General features: G+C 34.3%; 3 protein-coding genes across 4 annotated transcripts; all 3 read left to right on the top strand.

Annotated features, from left to right (window-relative positions):
• The first annotated feature begins 437 nt into the window (after window positions 1-437).
• On the top strand, window positions 438-7,445 carry LOC124446703 (plasma membrane calcium-transporting ATPase 1-like). The gene is made up of 9 exons (XM_046997558.1): window positions 438-680; window positions 1,250-2,762; window positions 4,248-4,742; window positions 4,891-5,073; window positions 5,230-5,424; window positions 5,520-5,711; window positions 6,092-6,511; window positions 6,598-6,831; window positions 7,181-7,445. The coding sequence occupies exons 2-9, from the start codon at window positions 1,329-1,331 to the stop codon at window positions 7,235-7,237; spliced, it is 3,210 nt and encodes a 1,069-aa protein (XP_046853514.1). The 5' UTR covers window positions 438-680; window positions 1,250-1,328; the 3' UTR covers window positions 7,238-7,445.
• Window positions 7,446-9,426: 1,981 nt separating this feature from the next.
• On the top strand, window positions 9,427-15,569 carry LOC124446702 (plasma membrane calcium-transporting ATPase 1-like). The gene is made up of 9 exons (XM_046997557.1): window positions 9,427-9,731; window positions 10,008-11,453; window positions 12,172-12,666; window positions 12,957-13,139; window positions 13,371-13,565; window positions 13,661-13,852; window positions 13,957-14,376; window positions 14,466-14,702; window positions 15,084-15,569. The coding sequence occupies exons 2-9, from the start codon at window positions 10,014-10,016 to the stop codon at window positions 15,258-15,260; spliced, it is 3,339 nt and encodes a 1,112-aa protein (XP_046853513.1). The 5' UTR covers window positions 9,427-9,731; window positions 10,008-10,013; the 3' UTR covers window positions 15,261-15,569.
• Window positions 15,570-15,833: 264 nt separating this feature from the next.
• LOC124446705 (probable thiopurine S-methyltransferase) lies at window positions 15,834-21,000 on the top strand. 2 transcript variants are annotated; one of them, XM_046997562.1, is made up of 8 exons: window positions 15,834-16,514; window positions 17,450-17,542; window positions 17,936-18,059; window positions 18,237-18,289; window positions 18,368-18,445; window positions 18,946-19,034; window positions 19,370-19,417; window positions 20,803-21,000. In XM_046997562.1, exons 1-8 carry the CDS (start codon window positions 16,426-16,428, stop codon window positions 20,919-20,921), a joined length of 693 nt encoding a protein of 230 aa, XP_046853518.1. In that variant the 5' UTR covers window positions 15,834-16,425; the 3' UTR covers window positions 20,922-21,000. The 2 variants fall into 2 exon arrangements, with proteins under 2 accessions (XP_046853518.1, XP_046853517.1); XM_046997561.1 differs by having other exon boundaries at window positions 18,237-18,295.
• The last annotated feature ends 450 nt before the right edge of the window (window positions 21,001-21,450 follow it).

Raw genomic sequence — 21,450 nt, 5'->3', positions numbered from 1 at the left:
CCTTTTTTTAACAATTACAAAATTTTATTTACTCATAATGAATGTTTTCTCTCGCTAATGAAGACGCTGATGGATGAGTCCAAAATGAATGTTTTAAATTATTATAATAATTCGCATAAAATTATTGCTTGAGAAGGCCAATCCTTTATTTATTTTTCGTAAGGCAGTGCTCCTGAGCTAAATTTATGAAAAGCCTTAAAATCATTTTGCTAAAAACGAGATTATTTCGGAAAATTGAGAAAAGGATAGCATAATGTTCATGCGCTTTCCACGCGACCAATGGCATTCTCATATTGCGTACAGCGCTTGCTTAGCCAATCAAAGCTGCAGAAAATATCACGGGTTGTTTTTATTTTTTTTCACACACTGTCACACTGACGCAGCGTATTTGGGGAAATAGTTGAAGGATCATTTTTTCCGGTATATTGTTTGTGCAGTGTGCTTAGTCATTGGCACAACTGTTTTCATTTTTGTTGATTAAAAATATAACTTCATCATTTGAAAGATACCACTTAAGAATTTCATTGATCTCTGTGTAGGTTGTGCTAATCTATCCCCAGATAAAATTTGAAGTTAGCTTGAGTCTGCTTGACTTCACAGGATCTGACAAACACAAATCTCAAGACCTACAGAGCTGTAATAAATTTGAAAAACAAATAAATAGCTTGTTAATCGCCGAGGTAAGTATTGATGCTATACATGTTGTATTAAAATCTGCAACCGTATTATTTGCATTGCAGCCACTTCCAAATAGAACACCACTGCCTGTTCAGGTTTTTATTGTAAAATACATTCTAATTGTGTAGGTTGGGTCCATTACATAGTAATAACTAGGTCCATTTACCAACGGTTCAACTAAGCACAGGACAAATACTTAGTTGTTATTGTACTGTAATGTGTACTGTCGAGAAATTCACACAGCTAACACGTTTATTTGACGGAAATATTTATCCACAGAACATACTCATGAATAATATTGAATAGAATACTGCACGTTGCAAAACCCAAGCGTGAAATTTCTTTCAACTGCGTTTACGCTTCCTTGAGCATAAATTACTGCTGAATCATGCGAATTCTAACGTAGGATGATTTCAAAGTGTTGCAGTGTATTTGATGCACCTTGTCGTGTGAGTTCTTTCTCTATTTTAAGTTCTTTCAACATTTAAAACGTAAATTAACGTGTTTGTCATAAAATCATTTGAGTTATTCTTTGCTTCACTTATCGTAGATATCATTACAATAATTTTAGCTTGTCTTTGTGCCATTGAGGAAGTGAATTGTTGCGTGATTTCTTTGGTGAACTTAATTGTTGTTTTACTCAATCCGTGATGGTGCCCGGATCTCGAGCTGGCAGTGTTAGCATCGATGAATCTGATGGCGGCGTGGATGATATTGATGTGTCAAAGGAAGATTTAAAAGAAATAATGCATGGAGGAGATGATGGTTTAAAATTGTTACAAGAAAAGTTTAATAGTATAAACGAAGTTGTACATCGCTTAAAGAGCTCAGTTACCCTAGGTATAAATGGAAACGAGAACGAAATAAACCGTCGAAAAGCAAAATTTGATTCAAATTACATTCCTCCTATGCCTCCAAAAACTTTCTTGCAATTCTTGTTTGAGGCATTCAAGGATACATTACTTATAATTCTCATGGTAGCTGGTTTGGTATCATTGATTCTTGGTGTCACTGTTGAGGAAGAAAAAAGTACTGCTTGGATAGAAGGTTTTGCAATATTTGTTTCTGTTATCATTGTTGCTCTTGTTACTGCTGTCAATGACTACACTAAAGAACAACAGTTCCGTGGTCTCCAAAGCAAGATTGAAGGTGAACACACATTCACTGTGATCAGAGGTGGAGAGTCAATGTCAATATTTAATGGTGATATTGTTGTTGGTGACATTTGTCAGTTGAAATATGGAGACATGATTCCTGCGGATGGACTTCTTGTTCAAAACAATGATCTAAAGATTGATGAGAGCTCTTTGACAGGAGAGTCAGACTTAGTGCGAAAAGGCGATGCAAATCCATTTATCTTATCTGGTACTAAAGTAATGGAAGGAAGTGGCAAAATGATTGTTACTGCAGTTGGTATCAACTCCAGGTCTGGCCAAATTTTGAAACTGTTGGTCTCTGGGGCTGATAAAGCACCTAAACCTGTTGAAGCAAAGATACCTGAGACTGAAGATGGCATGTTGTTGCAAGCAATGCAAACAGAAAAAAAAGATAATGAAAGTGGAAGTAAAGATGAAAAATCAATCTTGCAAGGCAAGTTAACAAAATTGGCTGTTTTGATTGGATGGTTTGGCCTTGGTGCTGGTATTTTAACTGTTGTTGTTACTTGGATACGATTTTCTATTGAAACTTATCATGTGGATAAGGAATCTTTCAAAAACAGCCATATTTCTGACTATCTCAGAGCTTTTATCACTGGTGTAACAGTTTTAGTTGTTGCTGTTCCTGAAGGACTTCCCCTTGCTGTGACCATTTCTCTTGCATTCTCTGTCAAGAAAATGTTGAATGATCATAATCTTGTAAGACATTTAGATGCATGTGAGACAATGGGAAATGCAACTGCAATTTGCTCAGACAAAACAGGAACTTTAACCACAAATCGAATGACTGTTGTCCAAAGTTACTTGGGTCAACAACTATACTTCGTTTTGGATTCTGGCTTTGAACACGATCAAATTCCTGAAAGTTTGAGACGAATCTTTGCAGAAGGAATTTCTTATAACAGCAGTTATGCTTCAAAAATTGAGGTGAGCTAATTATTAATTAATATAAATGAGCATGCATTAACTTTGAACCTTAAACAGACTTTCATATTTTTTACTGGGTGGAGCTAAAAATTTTAGGGAGGGGGTGAGCTGGTAATAAAGTGACATAAGACAAACCAAGGATCTGAAATTTAGTGCAATTTTGTGGTGTAGCCATCAAAAGCTGTGCAGATAGTTGAAATTTCACCCTGAAAAACTCGGTTCAACTGTATTATTGATTTGTTTTGCTAAAAATTGGGGGGTTAAAATGAGGCTTAGAGGAGTTGAACAATTTTGGGGATGGAACATCCCTTGCACACATCCCTCCCCCAGTAAATCCATCCATGCTTTAACCAGATCAGAAAATTGTGTTGACAGATTGAATATGTTTACACTATTAGTCATTGCATAGCATGTGTCAATACATGTCTTACTACAACTTACTTGTTTAACTCAAGGCTATTATTGCTTTACTTTAAGGTCAACCTTAGTGGTTCATGTTCAGTCTCATTACTATTTATTATCAAGCTTGATGTATTATTTTTCTCATTTAAGGAAATGTAGTATATGCTTATGACATCTTATGAGGATATTTTTGATTACAAAATTGTCAAGGTTAAATTTCAATTTTTGAAATGATCAAGAACATAAATACATTGACATATGAGTCATATATCAATGGCTTTTTCAAACCAGTTGATTTTTAAAACAGTTTAATGTGTTTAATGTAGTCTTTCCTATTTAGGAAGTTTTTTCTTATAATGTTATGGTGTTAGTTTAGAGTAATTTACACGAGTAGAGTTTCTGTGGCAAAGTTTATTTGCGCATGTAAATTAAGAAATTTTAATAATATTTCTGTGACAAAGTCATTTGCTCAAAAACTGACATGCCAGTTTTTCATCCAAGATCTTTACCATAGAAAATTTGTCATGGCCTAATGCAACTTCTCGTTACAAGACCTTTACATAAGAGCAATTTAACATGAGTTGATGGAAATGCATTTTAAACTCTTGATCTCACTGAGGAAAATTGTTGAAAGCTTTCAGAATCATTTGCAGCCAATTCACGCACAAGTTTAGCTTGTGAATGCCAACGATTTTGAGTAGACCACGGCCGTACCCAAAATCCTCTCTTTTTCTTCGCTTATTTTTACATTCTTGTAGAAAAAGATAAGTTGCGATAGTAAGTGCAACTTTACGTTTTCGTTTTGAAAACTTACCCATGTTTTTGCTGTTAGTGCATCAATTGAAAAACACGCAATCAAAAAAATGTCCCATTTACTCAAGAATATAATCTAAGATAAAGAGTGGAGGCCTTCTTTTGACAATGCTATAATACCATTCTACAATCATCAAAACTGATCCTTGGTTTGGAAACATGATTCCAGAACTTGTCCAGATTCTTCTTTATAGAATAACTTATGAAGTAGAATTTAATAACATTGGGGTTGTTAACTTGAGCTCAGTTTGCCTTTACGTTTACTTGTAGCCTGGAAGCAGAGAAGGAGAATTGGATCGTCAAATGGGCAACAAAACTGATTGTGCATTACTGGGCTTCGTTGATGGACCTCTTAAAGATCATTATAACTATTATCGTGGAAATGTGTCTGAGGAAGAGTTCATCAAAGTTTTTACCTTCAATTCTTCAAGAAAATCAATGTCAACTGTTGTACCAATCTTTGATGATCAAAATGAGGTGACAGGTTACAGAATTCACTGCAAAGGTGCCTCTGAAATAGTGTTGTCCAAGTGCACATCCATTATTGGATCCGATGGCACAACAAATCCCTTGAGTAGTAAAGAAATAGACAATATAGTGAAAAATGTGGTTGAACCAATGGCTGATAATGGTTTGAGAACAATATGCTTAGCGTATAAAGATTTTCCAAAGGATACTGGTCAAGATTGGGATGATGAATCATCTGTTGTCAGTGAATTGATTTGCCTCGGAATTACTGGCATTGAAGATCCTGTGAGACCGGAGGTTAGGTCAATTTGTTTATGAGTATTGTTTTTGTTTGTGTGACTATTGATATTTTCTCTAAAGTATTTTTCTTTTTATTGTTTTTATATACCTTTCCTTATGTTGAAAGACTATCAATTGTTTTAAGGATATTATGCCATAATTTTAGGTTCCAGATGCCATAAAAGTTTGCCAGCGTGCGGGCGTTACTGTACGAATGGTGACCGGTGACAACGTAGCAACTGCTAGATCTATTGCTACAAAATGCGGTATTTTGACAAGTACAGACGAATTTCTCGTGATGGAAGGAAAACAGTTCAACAAAAGGATTCGTGATGAAAATACGGGAAAGGTTTGTAAACAAAGTTAATGCATTCGTGTGTACATCTTTTTGTTCTTGCTTTTCCCCCCATTAATAGGACAAAGATACCCTCGTCACTATTGCCTGTACATGTGAATCGCGTCTAGATTATCTGCTCATTCCTTTTTTTCCCCCCCTTACCAAAAGGTTATTCAATCTAAGATTGACGAAATTTGGCCCAAACTACGTGTATTGGCTCGTTCATCACCTGAAGATAAATACAATCTAGTGAAAGGAATTATTGACAGTGAACTCAGTAAAACTCGCGAAATTGTAGCAGTCACTGGAGATGGTACAAATGATGCTCCAGCCTTGAAAATGGCAGACGTAGGATTTGCAATGGTGGGTTTTTATCTCTAGATGAAGAATTCTGTGGGTGATTTTTTAACGTTGACAACGAGGTTTTTCATGTCATCACTAATCAATGTGTTTTACAGGGCATAGCTGGAACTGATGTTGCAAAAGAGGCTTCGGACATCATCTTGACTGATGATAATTTCACTAGTATCGTTAAAGCCGTGAAATGGGGACGCAACGTCTATGATAGCATTTCAAAATTTCTGCAGTTTCAACTTACAGTTAACTTTGTTGCTATATTTATTGCTGTGATTGGTGCATTGGCACATACTGTAAGTTATTTACTCGCTTCTGTACCAATAAACAAAACTTATGCGGCTCTCGCAATTTTAAGAAATTCTCGTATAAAATATTACTGCCAGTTTAGATATATATTCCATTAGCCACAAAAATCAAAACAATTTCTTCAAAATGTTCCAGCAAATTTCGTCAGCGGTAAAAAATAGTTGCAAGAATTTTTTGCTGGCATTATTGACGGCGATTGTCATTTGCATCCAAAAATTGTGAGGGATGACAATGATTTTATTTTTTCTTTGCAGTGGCTGAACAATCATACGACGACATGCAAATTTTTTTTGCAATGTTCAGTGAATATAGTCGTAATCTTTAAGTACGAAGTATAAAGTAAGAAATACATCCGTATATTCTTTAGGAAAGTCCACTTAGTGCAACACAACTGTTATGGGTAAATCTTATAATGGATTCGTTTGCATCGTTAGCCTTGGCGACTGAACCTCCAACTGACGATCTACTTACCCGTAAACCATACGGTCGTACAAAACCCCTTATTTCGCGAACAATGGCAAAGAATATCTTGCTGCATGGTATTTATCAGATCATCGTTCTTCTTGTCTTGATGGAAGCTGGTCCCAAGTTGTTTGACATTGATCCTGGTTTTAGAAATCACGGCCAACCCACTGTTCATTTCACCATAATGTTTAATACATTTGTTTTTATGCAACTTTTCAACGAAATCAACTCAAGAAAAGTTCACGGTCAGCGTAATGTCTTCGAGGGAATTTTTAATAATTGGATCTTCCTTGTCATTTGGTTTGGAACTGTTTTTGTCCAGGTCTGTTGTGATCTTTGATATATATGTTTTTATGCCAAAAACTTTAAATATTTTTTTTGTGCATAAAAAAAATATTCTCAATATAGGTTATTTTAGTGGAGTTTTCTGGACATGCATTTCGCTGTAAAAGTTTGAACGCGCAACAATGGATGTGGTGTCTATTATTGGGCTTTACAGAACTACTTATTGGTCAAGTTGTTGCTACCGTTCCGAAGACAATATTTTCTAAAGCTCTTTTCCAATTGGGTCGTGGTAGCAGACCACCGCCATCTAATGCCCGCCATTTATGGATACGTAGTGTGACTAGGCTAAGACATCAGGTAAATATTTAGTGTTTTCATGTATTTTGTTTATTCATTAGCAATGGAGGTCGATTATTTTTTGTTGCTAAAGATCTCAGTTTTGAAATAATCCGCTGTGCACTCCAAAATAGTAGCTTAGCTTTGACATGACTGAGCACATTGATGATTGCGCTGTCACCTAAGAATTCTTGAGCCCATCGTCATTTCCTCTCAAAAATTTTGTTCTATAGAAAGAGCTAAGAAAAGCTATAGAAAAAAGACCTCTACCTCTACTAAGAACAACTTTGTTCTCACCATTTTCATCTGTACCTTTTGTTTTATAATCGTAGAGATAACACACAGTAAAAGTATTTTCATCGTGTTATAGATACGTGTCGTTAACGCATTCCGTAGCACCGTTGAAGATCGAAGTCTTACAGCCTGATCAAGTTTTAGGCATGTCATCCGGGAGCTTTGATTGGAGTATTGTCTGAATAAAGTAACAAACATATGACTATAGACGATTTTTATAACAAAAAAATTATGATTACGGTCCACCAGAAAGTTGAATTTTATTTATTGTTTGTCAATCAAATACGTATTTCGTTACTTAGAACTATCTAACGTAACGAAATAAACCTTTCGCTGAGAAATATGGGAACTGTTCACTATTCCATACTGTACACCAATGCTTCGGTAAATTAGCCAGCACTTCTCTTCTTGTAAATGTACTTTGAAAATTCTTTACTCTTCTGGCTTTGTCTTTGTTATTCAACCTGAAAACCATCAACCTTGCCAGAAAAAAGCCTTGAAAGGGTGTGCATGCTCCTTTATGTACATGGTTTAAATGAAACATGATTGAGAAATGTGTATGTGGAAATGAAGAAAGTCTGATTCTGATATTAAAGCACACCCTCCCTTCTCTGTCTTCTCTTATATCTAATATCCAATTTTCCTGTATAATAGTAGATTTCTAGATTACTTTGTTCGTGAATAACTTGTTGTTCTTTCATAAGGGTTCATACGTATACTGTTATACTGATGTTTCTGCTTGATTTTATATGCGTACGCCAAAGGCCGTTTTATTAGCTGACATTTGACTTTAAATCCAGACCCGCTGAGAGTTCGCATGCTTTTCTAGAATCGAGTAAATGAGCTGTTGTATGTAACCTTTAAGTATCTTTAGTTCACATCTGTGGCCGGTAGCACGAGGCCTGGATAGCGTTATCTACTGAATAGCAAATTTTTCTGAGCGTTCATAAAATCTCTTAAAAGAGAAAAATATACGATTTGAAGTGTGCAATCACTGAAATAAAGTATTGTTTTGAAGACTACAAATTTCTTTGTAAGAAAAATACACACCTTTTTTACAAGTGAAAATATTCGCTATCCCGACTTTGTGCAACCAGCCCATGCTTTCTATTTTCTAGTGTACAAATTCTTTGTAATTTTTATGTGGTTTGTGGTTTTGCTTAACAAAACTTATCATCCTTTCCTTCATCCACATTCATTGTTTGTCTGATAAAAAATACCAATGCTTATGAGCAAAACTTTTGATCTACAGTCAATTAACCCCACAGCATCGAAGTGTGATTACAAATTTTGAATAAAATCTCGACCGTGTCGATTGTCTATCGAAAACTAATAATTTGTTGGCGTTTATCACAGCATGGATAGTTAAACAGGCTTTATATTTCCATGATCAGAAGATTTCAATTATGTTTAGTTTGGTCATTATGACAACCTATGTCGTTTACTGCAAGGTCCACGTTTAAAATTCGTATCGAACCCCATATTTCTGCCTTCAGTTTATCTTCATTAAAAGTACTTACACATGTACTCATACAGTCATACTATGAAAGACTTGTATTGATGCAATAATTTTAATCCCGCGAAATCATTGAGGCGGTAAGTTGCTTTTCCGGTGTGAAAAATCATCTGCAGATTAGGTTAGATTGCAAAAATTTGATAGTAAACAGTCCGACCACTCACAACTGTCAACAAACCCCGTCTAATCCAAGCTAGTGCGCCGAAATCACCCTTTGCTATTTGTAATTTATAGTTTTCTTGTTTAATCAACAAAACAGTTATTAATAATACAGGTTGCATGCCAACTTCCTCTGATTACTTTGTGGACTATGGTATGGGTAAGGGTGAAGAAAAATCACTTCACCGATATCACCAAAAAAGTCGCCGTTCATCTCCCTACATGATTGAAAATGTAATTTTTAGTTGTCACATTGCCTCCTTGTATCTGTGTTCTTGCCAGTGGTTCTTGCTAACTCTTATTCTTAAGACATAATAAATTAAAATATGAATTTTTCATACTTGTCAAAATGCTTTTGTAATGCAAATTAAGGTTAATTAAAGCTTGAAGAGAAAACGTAGTTGGTTTTAAACCCTTGTGCAATCTCATAAAAATGCCTGTCATATTGCCTGCTTTACTGCAATCCCCAAAATAATGTTGTGAAAAACGAAAACATTCGGTACAAAAGAGAAATTGATGAAGCAGTTCATGCTCCCACGCAACTGTAGGAACCAATGACAATCAAAATAAGTGAATGAGTGCTTGCATTAGCCAATCAAAATAATTGAAAATGTCACGGGGTCATTTAATAAAATATTTCGCAGTTAACGAAAATATATTTGGGACAACTTTCACACTGATTTGTGCCCAAAAAGGTTGGAGGAGACTTATCTTATTCTAAACTATTATGCTTGCATTCTTCATTTGCTTGTATTTAACTTTTACTAATCAAGACTTTATTTCATCCTTTGAAATATACTAAAGGATATAATTTAGTGAGTGTACGTTTCTATATTTATTTGTCAACATCAACTGACCAGATATAATTTGAAGTCCGCTTGACATTGCATAAGATCTGGAAAGCGCAAATCCCATGGAATCTTGAGAAAAACAAGTTTGTGAAAATTTCGAGGTAAAAAGTAATATTGTATTGCTTGTCCTTATTTTTTATTCCCACTGTTTTTAACTTATATAACTTACGAAAGGCGTTGTCAGCATCAATCATTTGCATTCAAAATCTAAAAACTTATGTTCTTTAATTTGAGAGTTCATTTTTATCCGAAAAGAAATCCTTTATATCAACATTTTATTTCAATATTTCAACAAATCTTTGTGTGGTTCCGTTATAAGCACAGAAATTTTAACGTGATTGTCTTTAGCGAAAAACTTCAACTTTGTTTTCATCTAGTTTTTCATGATGGCGCCCGGATCTCGAGCTGGTAGTGTTAGCATCGATGAATCTGATGGTGGCGGCGTGGATGGTATTGATGTGTCAAAGGAAGATTTGATAGAAATAATGCATGGAGGAGATGATGGTTTGAAATTATTACGAGAAAATTTTAATAGTATAAACGAAGTTGTACATCGCTTGAAAAGCTCAGTTACCCTAGGTATTAATAGAAACGAGAATGAAATTAATGATCGAAAAGCAAAATTTGATTCAAATTACATTCCTCCTATGCCTCCAAAAACTTTCTTGCAATTCTTGTTTGATGCATTCAAGGATACATTACTTATAATTCTCATGGTAGCTGGTTTGGTATCATTGATTCTTGGTGTCACTGTTGAGGAAGAAAAAAGTACTGCTTGGATAGAAGGTTTTGCCATATTTGTTGCTGTTATCATTGTTGCTCTTGTTACTGCTGTCAATGACTACACTAAAGAACAACAATTCCGTGGTCTCCAAAGCAAGATTGAATGCGAACACACATTCACTGTGATCAGAGGTGGAGAGTCAATGTCAATATTTAATGGTGATATTGTTGTTGGTGACATTTGTCAGTTGAAATATGGAGACATGATTCCTGCGGATGGACTTCTTGTTCAAAACAATGATCTAAAGATTGATGAGAGCTCTTTGACAGGAGAGTCAGACTTAGTGCGGAAAGGTGATGCAAATCCATTTATCTTATCTGGTACTAGAGTGATGGAAGGAAGTGGAAAAATGATTGTTACTGCAGTTGGTATCAACTCCAGGTCTGGCCAAATTTTGAAACTGTTGGTCTCTGGGGCTGACAAAGCACCTAAACCTGTGGAAAGCAAGCCAGCTGATGCTGAAGATGGTACACTTTTGGAAACTGAACAATCTGATGAGACAGATAATAAAAGTGAAAGCAAAGAAGAGAAATCTATTTTGCAAGGCAAATTAACAAAATTGGCTGTTTTGATTGGATGGTTTGGCCTTGGTGCTGGTATTTTAACTGTTGTTGTTATTTGGATAAGATTTTCTATTGAAACTTATCATGTGGATAATGAATCTTTCAAACAGAAACACATCTCTGAGTATCTTAGAGCATTTATTACTGGTGTAACAGTTTTAGTTGTTGCTGTTCCTGAAGGACTTCCCCTTGCTGTGACCATTTCTCTTGCATTCTCTGTCAAGAAAATGTTGAATGACCATAATCTTGTAAGACATTTAGATGCATGTGAGACAATGGGAAATGCAACTGCAATTTGCTCAGACAAAACAGGAACTTTAACAACAAATCGAATGACTGTTGTCCAAAGTTACTTGGGTCAAAAACTATATTTTGTTTTGGAGTCTGGCTTTGATTGTAAAGAAATTTCTGAAAATTTGAAAAAAGTTTTGGCTGAAGGAATTTCCTATAACAGCAGTTACGCTTCAAGAATTGAGGTGAGGACACTAAGGTAGTTACTGATTTCAACAAATGCACTTCTTATTCAAACATGCTTGTGAAATAACAACAAAACAATGCAGGCACTGACTGATTTACAGTTTAGTTTTCATTAGCCTGTGCAAAATTGGCAAGTCAATCATGAATATATGTTAGAGGAAAAGTGAAAAGATAGAAGATAGAAAAATGAGTAGAGCCATTTATATATGCATGTGAATATTGCTTCCCCCCTGACTATTAATCTTTCTACGGCCCATGAGTATGTAACTTACAGATGTGACAGTTTTGTCAGACTTTACAGTGATATCATTCAGAGCTCGGGACCTCTCAGAGGCAAATCATAAAAATTAATAGAGTTTATTGTCTGTTGGTCTTAAATAAATATCAGGTGCCTGATGATAATGTTCATGTCATTAATAACTGCAAACTTGAGTGCATGTTATTACAATTGCAACTATTTACATTTTTTCATGTAATGATAAAAATTAGCAGCGTACTTGGCAGTATTTTTGGCAGTTTATTTGTGTATCATTCATTTCATTTTTTAATTCTTTTTTTCGTAAAATGTATTTTTGCAATTGTTGAAGAAAAATATAAAGAAATATTTGATTTGAACATCCCATATACAGTTATTTGAAGTCCTAAAATTTCAGCACTTTTTTTTGACATATATTTTTTTGGTACATTTGAGGGAAACTATCTACCTTTTACTTGTAGCCTGGCAGTAAAGAAGGAGAATTGGATCGTCAAATGGGCAACAAAACTGATTGTGCATTACTGGGCTTCGTTGATGGACCTCTTAAAGATCATTATAACTATTATCGTGGAAATATGCCTGAAGAAGAGTTCATCAAAGTTTTTACCTTCAATTCTTCAAGAAAATCAATGTCAACTGTCGTACATATCTTTGATGATCAAAATGAGATGACAGGTTACAGAATTCACTGCAAAGGTGCCTCAGAAATAGTGTTGTCCAAGTGCACATCCATTATTGGACCTGATGGCACAACAAATCCCTTGAGTAGTGAAGAACGTCGTGACATAGTAAAAAATGTGGTTGAACCAATGGCTGATAATGGTTTGAGAACAATATGCTTAGCGTATAAAGATTTTCCAAAAGATACTAGTCAAGATTGGGATGATGAATCATCTGTTGTTAGTGAATTGATTTGCCTCGGAATTACTGGCATTGAAGATCCAGTGAGACCAGAGGTTAGGTCAATTTGTTTATGAGTATTGATTTTGTTATTATTGCTCTTGTATTCAATGTGAATGGCTTGAACCCGAGAGTATCATTACATGTTTGTAGATATAGATTGTCCAGGTTAGTAGAGTCCTAAGAATGACTGTTGAAGTTGTTGGTCACTTAGTGGTAGTGATCTTCAGAGTCAAGGGTTTATTAACATTCCTTGATATATTATTAGTTTTTTTGATAATTCTTATACCTTTCCTTATTGTGAAAGAGTATCAATTGTTTTAAGGATATTATGTTATAATTCTAGGTTCCAGATGCCATAAAAAGTTGTCAACGTGCGGGCGTTACTGTACGAATGGTGACTGGTGACAACGTAGCAACTGCTAGATCTATTGCTACAAAATGCGGTATTTTGACAAGTACAGACGAATTTCTCGTGATGGAAGGAAAACAGTTTAACAAAAGGATACGTGATAAAGATACAGGAAAGGTTTGTAGTTAAAATACGTACTCCTCGATGTCTTCTTTTTATTAAAGGACGATCGACATTAAAAGATCAGTTTTACTTGCCCGCACATCTGTAGCCCATTTAAAGATTATTGCTATCCTCATCACTATTGCCTGCACTTGAGCAGCCGTTTATGTCAATGATTCCCACTTTATTATTGCCCCTTAGAGTACACGTATAGATTATTTTCTTATTGTTCTCTCCTGCCTTAAGGTTATTCAATCTAAAATTGACGAAATTTGGCCCAAACTACGTGTATTGGCTCGTTCATCACCTGAAGATAAATACAATCTAGTGAAAGGAATTATTGACAGTAAACTCAGTAAAACTCGCGAAATTGTAGCAGTCACTGGTGATGGTACAAATGATGCTCCAGCCTTGAAAATGGCAGACGTAGGATTTGCAATGGTGGGTTTTTATCTCTAGATGAAGAATTCTGTGGGTGATTTTTTAACGTTGATAACGAGGTTTTTCATGTCATCACTAATCAATGTGTTTTACAGGGCATAGCTGGAACTGATGTTGCAAAAGAGGCTTCGGACATCATCTTGACTGATGATAATTTCACTAGTATCGTTAAGGCTGTGAAATGGGGACGCAACGTCTATGATAGCATTTCAAAATTTCTGCAGTTTCAGCTTACAGTTAACTTAGTTGCTATATTTATTGCTGTGATTGGTGCATTGGTACATACTGTAAGTTGTTATTTACTATTCTACACTATACAACAGAATTTCGTACTTTATTTTTTTTGTATGTTTTTGAATGTGCAAGAGAAATACATCCGTATATTCTTTAGGAAAGTCCACTCAGTGCAACACAACTATTATGGGTAAATCTTATAATGGATTCGTTTGCATCGTTAGCCTTGGCGACTGAACCTCCAACTGACGATCTACTTACCCGTAAACCATACGGTCGTACAAAACCCCTTATTTCGCGAACGATGGCAAAGAATATCTTGCTGCATAGTCTTTATCAGATCATCGTTCTTATTGTCTTGATGGAAGCTGGCCCTACCTTGTTTGACATTAATTCTGGTTTTAAAGATCACGGCAAACCCTCTGTTCATCTCACCATGATGTTTAATACATTTGTTTTCATGCAACTTTTCAACGAAATCAACTCAAGAAAAGTTCACGGTCAGCGTAATGTCTTCGAGGGAATTTTTAATAACTGGATCTTCCTTGTCATTTGGTTTGGAACTGTTTTTGTCCAGGTCTGTTGTGATCTTTGATATGTATGATAAATTTATCCAAATTTGCAATACTCTTATTATAAATTTTAAGACATTTTTGCTCAATATAGGTTATTTTAGTGGAGTTTTCTGGTTATGCATTTCGCTGTAAAAGTTTGAACGCGCAACAATGGATGTGGTGTCTATTATTGGGTTTTACAGAACTACTTATTGGTCAAGTGGTTGCTACCGTTCCGAAGACAATATTATCTAAAGCTCTTTGCCGTCTTGGTCACGACGACAGTAGCCCGTCAACTGCTAATGCTCGCCTCTTGTGGATACGTAGTGTGACTAGGTTGAGACATCAGGTAAATATTTTCACGTACTTTTTCCTCTTATGAGCAATAGAGAACAATTATGAGTAAGAGATTTCTAGAAATCAACTACATGCTGTTATTTTTTATATCTGACTGTATTATAATAACTGTGTTATCGCTTCCAGCTGATACGATCGGTTTTTGAAATGATTATGAGATGGACGATTACCCGGATTACTTGAGCCAACAAAATAATAATTTTATTGCGGAATGTTTCCCTAATTTTGTCGTTGTGAATTGCTCTATACTATATAGTAGAAATCAACATTACCAAAAACGACTTCGCTTTCATTCCTAAATTGGCTTTTTCTAATACATTGTGCTTGCTTAAAACATTATTAGAATCGTGTAACTTTGTTATGATTATATTAGATACGTGTCGTGAACGCATTCCGTAGCAGCGTGGACCATCAAAGTCAAAGAGCCTTAACGTCCGAAGTTGTGTTTAATTCACTTTTGGCTCCAGTTCGTACTGTGATGGTACCAGCCAGTGAATCGGGGGAAGTAAGGTTCGATAATTTGTCTGAGGATGACGAAACGATGGCATAAGATTGTGTCTTATAGTTAGTTTAATTTTATGTTCTTATGACTGTGTTAAAACTAATATTAACATTTAGTAACATGTGTCATAAATTATAAGATGTTTATATCGTTTACCATTAGAACGTTAACACAACTGTAAGTTCGTCAATAGATTGTTTTTAACCACTGTTTAAAGAATATCACTTTGTCTTCCCACAATTTATTTGCAGCATAGCACTATTTAATGCTAATCGTAGAAAGTAATATTTTTTACACAAAGGAATGTTTATGTGCATTGTATATGGAATAAAAACGCTACTATATTTAATTTTAAAAGGAGTGTAACTTATCTATTCTTAATTTTCAAGTAGCAATGTACTAATGCCTGTTTATATACATCTATGTGTACAAAAAAATGCAAGTGTTTGCTATACCGTAGATGATCTAATAAACGCCTTGGGCGTTTAATAAATTCTACGGGGGGAGCGTGCAATAGATTCGCGGTGCTTAAACGGAGAGGCCTTGGTGTGAAAAATATTTTGTTGTGTGAACAGACAAAAACGAAATTGCGACTAAATTTACGGTTTCTGAGTCCAATCGATAATCCACTATTATTATGATAACACAAATTCAAAATCAGAAATGGTAGTGAAGTGGCGGGCGTCTTCTAAATACGATAAAATTATTAAAAAGCTGTGCCTGGTTTACATGAATTATTGACAGTCCAATGTTTTGTGACATTAACTATCATTTCTTATTCTTGTTTATGGTGAATTTGAGGCAGCGTAGCGTACATGTGGGTTAGTTGTCCAATTTTTACACAATATGACATCTACAAATAACTTGCTCAAAATTTAGTATAGTTTTAAAAAATTTAATTAATTTCAAAAATAAATAAATAATATTTTTAGGTATATAATTACTTTACTTTGTATTCTATTTTGCTGTCGTAAATTACAGTTTTAACTGTTGTAAAAGAATTTTCATTAAGTTTAAATTAAAGTGCTGTGACCAACAGTGGTTAGTCCTTAGAGGTTCAATTGAGGTCGGTCAATAGGCGGTCATTGTTTGCTCTTGTGGATGATATTTTTATAATTTTCTATTCTTGAGTGGATCTTCAGGGTGGCTGTTGCGCACAGCGTTTTATTTAGTAATTTGCCAAAATATCTAATTTGAACACTGAACAAGTACAATGCCCGGCCCAATTGCAAAGCGATTCGAAGATTGGGAGAATGCATGGGCGACGAACAGAACAGGATGGCATAAATCTCACGTTAACACGTAAGTTAGCTTTAAAAAATCTTCAAGTCTCTAGAAAATCATAATATGATGTCTGATGAAATCTACAAATGTTGAGAGCATTGGGTCAGTGTCCTTACATTGTTCAGGGATGATTTTCTAAAATTAAACCTCACGGCCTATGATTCAACCTCAAGTTTTGCAATTTGAGCTAAATCCAAAATGTCCTTTCTTCCATAAATTTATGAAGTGCTCTAATTATTTATCGTATTTAGATTCGTAGAGAAATGATATCGTTCAAAATGTTTGCTTTTACTGAAAACTTTGATTTATCAGGCTGCGTATGTTCTTGACAGAACTGGTTGTACGCATAGAATTTTCATCAGTTTGTACATTTGTTTTCTAGTTGGTTTCTATAACATATTTCCATTATCTGAAATGCTACTGAACACATGCAACTATTCTACAACTTCTATCAATGCATGTCTCATCCCCTCCCCCAAAGACTATTTCCTGATACTCTATAATCTCTACCATCTCTCTGTGGCAACCACCTTTTTTATTGACAACCATCTCCTGTGGGATAAAAATGCCACTGTGGTATCTTATACTTGAAAATTAACAATTTACTGAATTTAGTATGTAGTTGTGTCTTGTCAGATGCTAGTTTGTGCCAGTGGTGAAGCCAGCCTGACTTTTCTCCTGCTTTGCAAATATTTTTGTGTTCACAGACTTGAAAATTAATCAATAAATTTAATTTTCTAAAGAAATAAATCATAACTTTACTGAGAAATTCCTGCATAGCAAGAGTAGCAATTTGGGACAGCTTTGCTATGTGTCCTGCATAAGCTATATAGCTGCATGTTGAATTGCTAGCTTTCAACCCAAAGACCTTACCTGTACTTAAGAAATGATGTGCATGTGTATCAAAGGTTAAAATTCAATTTTAAAGTCCAGTTTTACTTTCCATATTGTAGGAATTTAAAAGACAACATTGAATTTTTAACGGATGGTAAGAAAGCTTGCAAAATCTTGGTACCATTCTGTGGCAAGACACTTGATCTTTTATGGTATCAGTAATTTAGTTCATGCACATTTATTTAATTACATTCTTTATGATCAACTTGAACAGAATGAGTTAGAACAGCTGAGACAAGTCTTCAGACAAGTCTTTGGTAGTTTAAAGTTTACCCAACTTTGAAAAGAAAATATAGCTTTTCAAAATTAAGATTGTATTTTTTTAAAGTCAATATACATAAATAGCAAATCATCATTTGCTTTGTGTGAATTTTTTAATTTCAAGCTTTGGAAACCAAGATAATGAAGCAAAAATACAAATTTATGAAATGGTAGTTTTGTTTAATATATTTCAAAGTATCCCAAGATTGTTTACTGTGTGAAATAATAGTTGTCATTTCAAGATATGTAGCTCAATCATGTAACAATATTTTTGTTTTCTTTAGGCTTGTTGAAAATGGTCATAGCGTCATAGGTGTTGAACTAATTCAAAAAGCTGTTGATGATTTTTTTCAAGAAAATAAAATCTCATATAAAGTGAAAACAGTAGAAGATTACCAATGTTTTGAGGTTATTGTTAGTGTAATTTTAATGACATTTATTCAGTAACACAGGTCCAAATAAAGTAAAATTTGCATTAATCATATGTGAAGGGAACAATGAAGATAATGAATTAGAAAATCTTTTGCATGAGAAAGGAAGTCTCTATATGAGTTTTTGGCTCATTTTATTGCATATTTTTTGCAGACATTTGATGGAAAATTAACAATATTTGTTGGTGACTATTTCAAATTCAGCAGGTTAGGGTATGTGCAATTATCTTGTCACCTAATGCTGCTTACAATGTAGCCTATGTATAAATGAAGAAATTTCTGTAGTTTGCTTATAGGTGGAAAAGTGGATGGCATTTGGGATTGTAATGCTTTAGGAGCTTTAGTACCAAGTTATTGGGATAGGTGAGTTTGAATTTAACTATTTACTGTGAATATTATGATCTTATTTGATTAGGACTTGTGAAGTTTTAGTTTATTAATAAACATACAAAGTAAAAAATTCTCAAACAAAGTAAACGTTAATGTTCTTTTTTGATAAGTTGTTTTCCACGTGGGGCGTACAAAAATTTACAGAAACGAATTCAGCAAGAATACTAAATTTACTCTTAGTACAGTGCATAATACATTCAGTACAGTACAAAGTTAGCAAAGTAATTACATTTATTCACAATTAGGGAGCTCTAAATATTCACTATTCGACACGGTTAAATCACCAAAGTTAAAGAGATTTTTTGGTGATTTTAAAAAGTATTAGAAAATTAGAAATTGATAAAATCTTGACATCCGCATCCACTGCTTGCCGTCCGCCAGTATTTTTATCTTTGATACAAGGTCTCACTTTTGCTTTTACTTAAAACTAGGAAATTGTTATAGTTTGTCATTTATTAAGATTATAATTGCAGACATCTTAAGACGTCTTTGGAACTTCTTGATCCTTCTCACGGTCGAATTTTAATGCAAGCTTTTTTATATGACGATAAAGCACATCCAGGTATTATTTTGTACTTGACTTATGGGCGTAAGCCATTTTGTGTGGGGATGAAGTTGCATAAAAAATTTTGTGCTGTTTTTCGAGGACTAAATCTTGAGAAAGCTATTGAATTCAATTGAAAATGTTCTGTATTAAAAAGTAGCCAAAACGTTTTCTATAAAATTGACTCCCAATATTATATGGAAAATGTTTTAATTGTTTCATGTACGTGCTGCTTTTTATTGATGTACTATGCAACGGCGAGTTTTTTTCATGATCTGGCTGGAAGATTCTGAAAATTTGAGGTGAGATAAGACAGTCATTTGTAAAATGACGTGTTTGTTTATTATTTGCAGCTGGTCCTCCATGCTCTGTTTCACAAGAAGAGCTGAAACGTCGGCTGGGTAAGTGTGCTCTCGTTCATCTTTTAATAACATATTTTTTGTTGCCTTTATTTTATGATCACCAATCTTGAAGCATAAGTTAGACGCATTGAAATGAATGACTGTGGATCAATATACATGATCTAGCAGGAATGAATATTTTATGAGATGCGTTATAGTTATGTATCCAAGCTTTTGAAAACATCTGCAAAATTCTATACATAGGATGTATTAAAACTAAACAGATAGGAAATCGTCGCTAAAGTTATCATCGCGCAAGATCTGCAAAAACCTTTGATGGAATAGGTAGTTGGACTTCCAATGGATCATCTGACATTAAAAGCTTCGCAAACAATAACCATTTTTGCTACCGAGAAGCTTGAGAAAGTTTGTGCACGAAAATGGCAAAGCTAAAAAGCAATTGGAACAAATACGGTTTAAATATGGGAAATGTTGTTCAAGTTTACAAATTTCCCAGATATTTGTTCCAAACATGCACGAGAACGCCAGGAATCCAAATTGCAGATTATTTTGCGTTTTTCTCTTTTTAAATGCCATTTTCTTAAAACTTCATCAGTAATTCATATTTGGATTAATTTAAGCTCAAATTTATGCATAATTGATGAGGATTGTAACAAGATGGCATTAACTGAATTCAAAATAATTGGCAATTTGAAAGCGAAGCGCTCGCCTACACATCAGCCAAATTTCGTAAAACTTTGTTAGCTTGAACAACATCCGTCAAATTTTAACCCTATGTCTTCTAATTTCTTTTTAGCTTCATCATTTTTGTGCGCAAGCTATTTCAAAAGTGCTTCTCCTTAACAATTCTCATTCTAAAAATTGTTATTTTTTGCGAAACTTTTACTTTCAGATAAACCAGTTGAAGTCCAACGACCTATTTCTACCAAAGGTTTTGGCAAATCTTGCGCGTCAATGACTTTAGAGACATTTTCCAAACTTCATATTTTTTTTCAGACACCCTGAATATTGTTTATTATAAAATAAGTTTGTCAAAAATTCAAAACTGCTAAAACCTCAGATTATCCGGTTCTTAAGTAGTGATTTAGCTATTGAAGATGGCATGTTAGATTGAACCATATAAGTTGTTCCGTTTCTGTTTTTGCTATTCTGCCCCCATACTGCTTGCGTTTGTTACTGGTGTATGGTTTAGCTTGCTTTATTGATTTTGAATACTTTTTTTAAGTCAATGCTGGGGTTGCCATACGTAATTCAGTGAACTCAATATTTATATATATATATATATATGGAGTTCACTGGCGTAGTGTTGGCTGTAGTGTTTCAAACATTTCTTTTAGATATTTTGAATGTTCTTTATGAAAATTAAATCAATTTTTTTCAATGTGATGTAATTATTCGTGTTAAATGACGATGTTCTTATTCAGGAAATGAATACGAGATACAACTATTGAGCAAAGAATCAGATGAGGTGGCGCGCGAACGTTTTAAAAAACCCTGGCTTTATGTCTGTGTTACTGGAATAAAGAGGAACGTGTCTGCATAAATATTTCTATGTCCATTCACTAAATTGACCTCTTCCTTACAAAAAATATTAAATAAAATGCTTACTTATATCTCAGGAACATTTCTTTCACAATAATTTGATACAGTTTAAAAAGTACAGTGGAAAGTAAAACATCAAAAACAAATCAGCTCAAAAAATCAATATTGCATGTGCTCTTACTATTCGAGATATAAAACTCCAGAGTGGGTCATATTTTGCCTGAATTTCTAATAAGTTGTCAGACATACCTATGAAGTTACAATGAGTTAGAAAAGACTGTGTAAGAGTCTTAAGCCAACACAACCCCTCTCTCTTATCAATCTTTCCCCCATAATTTTACCGAAATGTTTTTTGTTGCGCATAGAGTAATTTTTATCAAATCTCAACTGATTTCAAAGATATTTCTCTCATTTACTGATTCATTTCATTTTGAGGCTTTTAGAGACTTGGCATTTTAGACTTTATCGTTGTACTATGACAGAATAACAGTAGCATAATTTGTACTTTTCGAAAAGCTTTGTTCTACTTC

Source organism: Xenia sp. Carnegie-2017, unplaced genomic scaffold (genome assembly GCF_021976095.1).
Source record: "Xenia sp. Carnegie-2017 unplaced genomic scaffold, XeniaSp_v1 HiC_scaffold_22, whole genome shotgun sequence".
In the NCBI taxonomy this organism is placed as follows: domain Eukaryota; kingdom Metazoa; phylum Cnidaria; class Anthozoa; order Malacalcyonacea; family Xeniidae; genus Xenia; species Xenia sp. Carnegie-2017.
Note: the sequence above shows the minus strand (reverse complement) of the source record. Positions and strands in the feature narration are given on the sequence as shown.

What these genes read in the sequence shown, in the direction of transcription:
- LOC124446703 (XM_046997558.1), top strand. Translation starts at nt 1,329, where the DNA reads ATGGTGCCCGGATCTCGAGCTGGCAGTGTTAGCATCGATGAATCTGAT. An exon ending in TTGGTGCATTGGCACATACT is followed by an intron (nt 5,712 to 6,091) that starts GTAAGTTATTTA and finishes TATATTCTTTAG; the next exon opens with GAAAGTCCACTTAGTGCAAC. An exon ending in TGACTAGGCTAAGACATCAG is followed by an intron (nt 6,832 to 7,180) that starts GTAAATATTTAG and finishes ATCGTGTTATAG; the next exon opens with ATACGTGTCGTTAACGCATT.
- LOC124446702 (XM_046997557.1), top strand. Translation starts at nt 10,014, where the DNA reads ATGATGGCGCCCGGATCTCGAGCTGGTAGTGTTAGCATCGATGAATCT. An exon ending in GTTACGCTTCAAGAATTGAG is followed by an intron (nt 11,454 to 12,171) that starts GTGAGGACACTA and finishes TTTTACTTGTAG; the next exon opens with CCTGGCAGTAAAGAAGGAGA. An exon ending in CAGACGTAGGATTTGCAATG is followed by an intron (nt 13,566 to 13,660) that starts GTGGGTTTTTAT and finishes TGTGTTTTACAG; the next exon opens with GGCATAGCTGGAACTGATGT.
- LOC124446705 (XM_046997561.1), top strand. Translation starts at nt 16,426, where the DNA reads ATGCCCGGCCCAATTGCAAAGCGATTCGAAGATTGGGAGAATGCATGG. An exon ending in CATAAATCTCACGTTAACAC is followed by an intron (nt 16,515 to 17,449) that starts GTAAGTTAGCTT and finishes TCCATATTGTAG; the next exon opens with GAATTTAAAAGACAACATTG. An exon ending in GTACCAAGTTATTGGGATAG is followed by an intron (nt 18,446 to 18,945) that starts GTGAGTTTGAAT and finishes TTATAATTGCAG; the next exon opens with ACATCTTAAGACGTCTTTGG.